The 7,353-nt window shown below is 43.7% G+C and overlaps 2 protein-coding genes across 3 annotated transcripts in view; one reads left to right on the top strand and one right to left on the bottom strand.

Moving 5' to 3' along the window:
- Positions 1 to 1,446: 1,446 nt before the first annotated feature.
- Positions 1,447 to 4,696, bottom strand: DPY30 (dpy-30, histone methyltransferase complex regulatory subunit). 2 transcript variants are annotated; one of them, XM_026045900.1, is made up of 4 exons: positions 4,484 to 4,555; positions 4,335 to 4,382; positions 3,461 to 3,603; positions 1,447 to 1,681 (listed from the first exon to the last, which is right to left on the bottom strand). In XM_026045900.1, the coding sequence occupies exons 1-4, from the start codon at positions 4,517 to 4,519 to the stop codon at positions 1,609 to 1,611; spliced, it is 300 nt and encodes a 99-aa protein (XP_025901685.1). In that variant the 5' UTR covers positions 4,520 to 4,555; the 3' UTR covers positions 1,447 to 1,608. The 2 variants fall into 2 exon arrangements, with proteins under 2 accessions (XP_025901685.1, XP_025901686.1); XM_026045901.1 differs by lacking the exon at positions 1,447 to 1,681 and adding an exon at positions 4,675 to 4,696 and having other exon boundaries at positions 3,457 to 3,603.
- A 2,345-nt stretch (positions 4,697 to 7,041) lies between these two features.
- SPAST (spastin) overlaps positions 7,042 to 7,353 on the top strand; it is a 31,869-nt gene continuing 31,557 nt past the window's right edge. The window contains exon 1 of the mRNA XM_026045898.1: positions 7,042 to 7,351. Coding sequence (XP_025901683.1) covers positions 7,042 to 7,351 — 310 coding nt within the window. The remainder of the gene's footprint in view (positions 7,352 to 7,353) is intronic.

Here is a 7,353-nt window from a genome sequence, read left to right as displayed (position 1 = left end):
ACAGGCATCTGTCACATCACGTCCCCAGAGGAAAAGCTCTACAGTGCCTGGGAAAGAAGCAAGAGTATGAGGCAAACAGCAGGTATATTATCAGGCAAGGTATATTATCAGGCATAAGGAAGTCTCATACTTGGGAAAAATAAAACTAAGAATGCTTCCAGAATCCTAGCTGTTATTTTCTGTTTTTAAGAACCTAATCCTAGAAATATTGCTCTAGTATTTTAAATTATTTTTCTTTCCCTAATCTTATCAAATTATGAAGTAATCTGCCTTTCAAACTATAACTTCCTATCTAAATTACTGCTACCTTTCAAAATCCCTCCATAATGGATTCAAAACATTAACAGCTTATGTTAAACCCGTTAAATAAGTTAAAAGCCTTGTATGAAACATCCACGGGCTCTGGGTTCCCCTGCTGAAACAGAGAGGTTGGACTAGTTGATCTCTAGAGGTCCCTTCCAAGCTCAACCACTCTGTGAGATTCTGTGATCCCTGCACTTACTACCTGTAGCCTGATGGGACAGTTGTTCAGCTACAATGTTCAGATTCTCAGGACTTTGGCTGTAGGGTTTTTTTTTGTCTCTTGTTGCAGTCTTTGGATTGACCCTTTTAATTGCATCTTTTCCTCCATGTCCCCAGTCTCTGGGAATTTATCTTCCTTCTGCTGACATTTTTTGTATTGTACAATGAGGCATGAGGTCTTTGCGCACTACTGGAGAAATATCAGGAAAAAGAAACACGGAGTCAGAAAAAAATCTGAAGAACGTTTGGGGAAAACCAGAAAGAAAGAATGTTTGTAAATCTACGGGAAAAAAAGATCAGAAGACTGTCAGGACTTAAGTGGATAATAAGTAAATTACCTGAAACAGAGAAAAAAAATCTAGACCTAGCAATAGTAGTAGTGTAAAACCTTGAATTAGCACAAAGATGGGAACTACAGAATTGCCTTAAGTTCTTTCTAACTTCATTCTATGTCAGTTAAATCCAGCATAATTGAAACAACACATCAATCACAGGAGATCAGTGATAATGCCTGAAGAGCACACTTCAGTAATTTAACAATCTGAAGTGTTAGAGATTGTCTGCAGGTGACCCGTTCAGCTACTGAGCCCGACTGATCGTCTCTTAAATAAAAACATTTCAAGGTCTTCTGGACCAAGTTCTCTCCTCCCTATCCTAGTCAGTCCATCCTACCAAACAAAAATTATCTAACTGCGATTAATTAGTTTGCCTTTGGATTTTTACGTGTCTTGCACAGGAGAGGTGCTATAGAAAATCAAATTATGTTATTTACAGTATCATCTGTGTAGGTATCATAAGAGATAGTTACCTTTTGTTTCATTTGTTCTGGTGATGTATCCCAATGGAATTATTCTATCCAGCAGTGCAGTTTCAGTACTTTATTTTGAAAGTGCCTTAATAGTTAGTTTAAAACAAGCAAGCAAATGAAATGTAAAGTGTTCTTTATTAAATAAATCTAAAGGTAAAGGAAATTGTATGCTTAAGAAAGACGACATCATTGTTCCAAAGGAATTTTACAGCAGAAAATGAATTGCGACAAACGAGCATTTCAGTATAGCAGCCAAATTGTCCTCATTTTTAATGGAATCAATTTCGGTCCTCAAACTGTGACTTGTTTTTTAAAAGATATGCTGCTAGAAATTCAATAGGATTTGGTGGTCTGTAAAGAAAAAGAAAATCAAGAGCACTTACTATTTTATATATATATATATATATATGTAGCTGAAAACCTGGTCACCTTTCCCTAAAGGTAGTGTTATCTCTTCTCAAACATCTGTCAGCATTCACCTGGGGATGACTAACTATCTAGGCTGATCCAGTAAATTTCCAGGTTTAGGTCTGATTAATACATTTTCAACAGGTAGTCTGAGTTACCTATTATTCAGAGTCTGTTTGCATGAGTACTCGCTGGAAGCTCTGTACATTTGCCTATTTCTTTAGATTGTGCTACATAGTAAAAAGGTTAAGCAGAAAAGTAAAAGTAAAGCTTTCTTGCTTCATTTTGTCCAAGTTTTCATGGCTTCTGGCAACTGTTGGTTCCTTTAAATGAACACCACAGGAAGTTCAAATTGGAAAAGCACTGTTAACTTGCCAGCAGTTACAGTAACAAAACCCTCTGAGTCACTGGCCTTACTCTGCAGGTGTTTAAAAATCTCCTTCAACTACCAGGGATGAATCCCAGTAATGCCCAGTCTGTCCATGGAATCCTGGTAATGTCCACTCTGTCCATGGAATAAATGGCAAGGTTGTTTATTCCACCCAGGGTCAGAGCAGAGGTGCTGCTAGTGGTGAGCACAGAGAAGTGTTCTCTGAATCCCTCTCTTGGCCTCCAAGCCTTACAGTTCATCAGCTTCCCACCCTAGCCCCTTTAATAGCCCTGGGTGGATTTCTTCTCCATCACTTTGACCCTTGAGCCCACACAAAACGTTCCTGTCCTCAATGTGAAAGTTCCACAGTTTATGAGACTGGTGAATAATACCCTCCTTTTGCTCCTTATCAAATTGCCCCCTGCCAGTTTCGTTTAATTACTATAGTGAAGGAGACAATGAGTTCCCTTTTAAGAGATTCTTAATATATTCCCTCTTGGAAATCTGTTTTCCCACTTGAACTATCCTTGTTTACGTGGTCATTCCATACCTCTGATCACCCTGTAAACTCTTCTGCTTTCTCACACACTCCTACAACCTTTTTGATAGCAGAGAACTAGAATTACACACATTATTCAAAAAACAAATGCACTTTCAATATAAATAGTCACCTTGTGTGCATTTTTGCCTCTTTATAAGTGGTAGACTTGCTTTTTTTTTTTGACTGAGCAATGCACTGACATATACATGGAATTATTTATGTTAACAATTCAAAGATTACTTTTTTCACAAGGTGAGGCTTAGCTCAAAACCAATCATCAATACTATTAGGAGATTTATTATCCTTCTAGATACATCATTTCTGCTTATCTGCATGTACTTTTATCTGTCATTTCCCATTTGAACAGTTTGCCTCTTACTGTATTGACACCACATGTAAAGCTCATCAATTAGAAAGCCTTTAACCTACTACAAACGTGTATGTCAGACTCGATTTCTCTTTCTGTTTTCCATGGAGCTAGGCAAAAGCTTGTTCACAACTACAGTAACTTCTTGTCTTGTTTCTATCAGACGAATTATGTGACAAAATTAATGGAAAAAAATGTGCGTAGACAATACCATATCTCATTGGGACATTATAAATCTATTAATTCTTATTGCATATGTGCAGCTAAGTGACAAACACACCTTGCATGGTCAAAAATAATAACTGAACAACTTGTTTGACATAATTTTCTTAGAACTATCAAACTAACAAAACTGTTAGTGTTTCAGATCTGAAAAGGTGACAAACTACCCAAATTTGAACAATTTCTTTTCATAAGATGAGAACGAACATTTAATCATCTTACCTCTCTTTTGCAAGAACAGCAAGTCCCTGTAGTAAGATGGGTACAACTGTCTGATCCAGGTAGGCACGTGTGGGCAATGACTGAAGATCAACCTTCTGCTTTGATGTTTTCTCTGCATTTATTTTCTCATTTTCTACTATTCTCTGAATTAAAAAAGTCAATGAAGATTGATAATGAAAACTGACCTACTTTGAAGAGTGAGGCCAAGTACCTGTTTCTCTGCAAAAAAGCTGAAAATAACTTCCTCATATTTTAAAATCTATTTTAAGTGCATATTTTTCTTTGGATAAAAATCTAAACCAGGGGAACTTTATGCTAAGTTCATTCTGCGTTCCCAGATTTAATTCTACATACACAATTAAAGACAAGAGAGACTAACATCAGTGATCCCAATTAAACAGCACTTGTATCCACTTGCAGCACTGAACTTGAATAGCACGAGGTCTTATCCCCACCAAAAAATCAAGAGAAGTCTGAAAAGAGGAACTTTATGGGATCAAACACTCTGAAACCATGCTCTGGTGATGCATATGTGGATATGTTAAGAGGGCATACTGTGAATCCTTCCAGGTGACTTTTGGCTTTTTACAGTGTATCTTGATAGCAGCAGTACCATACACTACCTCCAATAAAATCACATTAAAGGGCTCACTATTTATTTCAGTATCATTTACTATGAAGGAAGCAACACATGAGAAAATCTATTGTCAACTATTGCAACAAACTGGTCTCCACTAGTGAGTTTGTTTCCATTTATCTTTCAGGGGTGTCTACATTTTCTGGAGCTACGCTTGAGATTCAACACTTTTCCCCCAGACCTGAACTGTGAACTTCTCCTGCAATAGACAACAGCAAACTGCAAACTCATCTTTACCTCCACGTTTTCAGTGAGACCGTATTCAGCATGGGGATTTTCTGGAACCTGTAAAACAATACACAGTCAACAAAAAGGGTGGCTTTTTTTTTTTTTTTTTTTAAATTTCTGCGTGTAAAGGGATGCACGCGGAATTTCTCTTGCAGTACCTGCGGCTGTCCCTCCATAATCTGCTCCGCCTCCATGACTCGGAGCGCAGAAATCCCAGGATATGCAGCAACCTTGAAGGCAACAAAATCGCCGGTGAGCGGCGGAGCGGGACACGCGTGCGCGGGCCGCACTGCGCCCCCCGGCGCGGGCCCCGCCCCGCCCCGCCGCTGCCCCCCCCGGGCGCTCTCACCGGCTCCGGGCGGCGGGGCCCGCGCGGCGGCTCCGGCGGCCTCTGCACAGCAACGGCGACGCGCGCGCGGGTGTCGTAAATTGTTTGGTCGTAAGTGAAAAGGTCGCGATGCCGCCGCCGGGCGAACTGCGCCTGCGCCGAGTGTGACGCTCTCCCGTCCTTCCTCCCCGCCCCGCGCTCCCCACCTGAGAGGAGGGGTCGCTCAGGCGGGCCTCTGGGTGACGTCACTAGGGGCGGGGCCCTCGCCCTTCTCGGCCGCCCCATTGGTGGGCGGGCGCGGTGGGCGGGCCCGCGGGATGGGGTTGGTCTCAGCTTTACCTGACGATTTTACAGACTGTCTTTAATTGGGATTTGGGGGGTAATGCCAATAATTGGGGAGCGAGGAGAGGTTTCGTTTTGTAAGAAGGTCCTGAGGCCTTTGTCTAGTTGTCCTTTCCTGACTGCTGTCATCTCAGTGCTCCGATTTCTGCGTGCTTTGCTGAGATACAGTGTTTTATCTCTGTGTTTTATCTCGGTGTTTTATCTCTGTGTTTAATGAGTCCTTCATCCTCAGGAAGAAGTAAAATGAGCTTTTTTGTTTGTTTTGTTAATGTGTTAATTTTATGCCATACTATCGAGTAGTTTATGGACAGATGCAATGAATACCAGAGCTAGCTTAAACTAGCAGGAGAAGGTGATTAAAAAACAAATCACTGAAATATTTCATAATGATAAATCTTGAAATAATTCTATAGATGCTCGCTCAAAGCACTATCATGTCTAATTCCTGTTTGATGTCTAGTTTTCAAAGTGTTTTGGTTTAGCAACCGTTTAACCAAACAGTTAAACCATTTTGGTATTATTGTCAAACACCTTTCACAAACACTGAACTTTTAACATATATATATAATCTTATATATGAAATGGTGAGTACTTAGGCTTGTTTGAGACTTAAGACCAATGAACTCTTCCTAATGTTATTCATTTTTTTTCTTCAAGTAATGAATAATTTAGTCCCTCAGTGCCTTTTGTGTTCTTTGGTGTGGGGTGATACTGTAGATGGCAGACAGATAATGCAGTGACAGTGCAGACTGCAAATGAGCAATCTATAGGCATATGGTTGATTCCAAACGATGTTTTTGAATGTGACATAATTTCAGATTTTTTTAACTTTTCAGGTTTCTTTATTGTTATTTCCAAAATCATTAAATTTTAAGGTCAGTACACCATTAGGTCATATTTTACACACTAACTAGGAATATGCAGCAGTTGAATATTGTTTAACCTCCAGTTATATAGTGAAGACTGCAAAGTATTTCACTATATTTTTACAATAGAAGTGCATCCTGATTTACAAACACAGAAGAAAAATATGTAATGAACTGCACTGCACTATTAATTTGTGATGTTAAGTGGGGTTAATAAGTGATGTTGATTTAGGAAAAGAAGACCCATTTGGGACTAAAGCAGGGGATACCGGTAGCAAAACTAGGATCAGGGAGCCCTTGTCCATGACTGCCTGTCCTTGTTTATGGCACCAGGGCATTTGACAACAGTTCAGGTAACAAAAGCAGGGGAAAGCTGGGCGCTCTCTCCCATCAGGAGATATTCAGAGCGATGCAGGTGGATAAATAATTAATAAAGGTGATGTGACATGTGTGTCATGAGGATTGAGCAAGAGTAAGGCACTGTTTTTTCAGTTTTTCCTGTGTATAATGTGTATTCCCTGCAAAGGGACAAGGGCTGCCATTTCAGTTACTTAAATTTGCAGGAGGCAAAGCACTTCAGAGGATATTCCCCAGGGGGCAGATCTACAGAGGCAGCCAGAGGGAAGACATAACCTACTGGCTCATACATATATCTCACTGAGGGGCCTGTAATTTCGACAGAGAGGAAATTACAGGGGAGCTCTGCTAATCTGAGTCTAGGAATGACTGTAAGCGGTATGATTTATTTATACTGTATTAGCCCGCAGTGTGATTCAGTTATTCACCGCAGTGCCACCTCTAACCGAGACAGCGCGCCGGGAGGCAGCAGGGCCTGTTGGAGGCGGCCGCGGAGCGCCCTGGGCCGGGCCGGGCCGTTAACGGCCGCAGCGCCCGCGACTACATTTCCCAGCGTGCCCCGCGGCGCGCCGGCTGGCCAGCCGGTGATGGGCTGGGGGGGGGAACTCAGCGGCTGCGCCTGCGCGGGAGCTCCCGGGCGGCGCCGGGAGCTGTAGGCGGTGTCGGCGCCGCCTCCTATTGTCGCCTTCGCCGCGGCGCGTAAACAATAGGGGCGGCGGGGGCGCCTGCGCCCTCCCCCCGCCCAGCAAAGGGGCGTCGCCGCCGCCGCCGCCATGGCCGGTGCTAGTCAGTGGGCGGCCGCGGGTTATGGCGACGGCGGTGAATGAATTCCCCGGGCGGGCGAGGCAAGAAGAAGGGCTCCGCCGGCTCCAGCGCCTCGGCCCCGGCCGCCGCGGCCTCGCCCCCCGCGCCGGCTCCCCCCGCGCCGCCGCCGGCGGGGGCGGCCTCGTCGCCGCACAAGCGCAACCTCTACTACTTCTCGTACCCGCTGTTCGCCGCCTTCGCCCTGCTGCGCTTCGTCGCCTTCCAGCTGGGGCTGCTCTTCGCCTGGCTCTGCGAGCGCCTCTCCCGCGGCGCCCTCATGGCCGCCAAGGGCGGCAGGGCCGCGGCGGGCGACGCGCCCGAGCCCGGCGGC

Source organism: Nothoprocta perdicaria, unplaced genomic scaffold (genome assembly GCF_003342845.1).
Source record: "Nothoprocta perdicaria isolate Ctin4 unplaced genomic scaffold, notPer1 scaffold_414, whole genome shotgun sequence".
NCBI lineage: Eukaryota > Metazoa > Chordata > Aves > Tinamiformes > Tinamidae > Nothoprocta > Nothoprocta perdicaria.
Note: the sequence above shows the minus strand (reverse complement) of the source record. Positions and strands in the feature narration are given on the sequence as shown.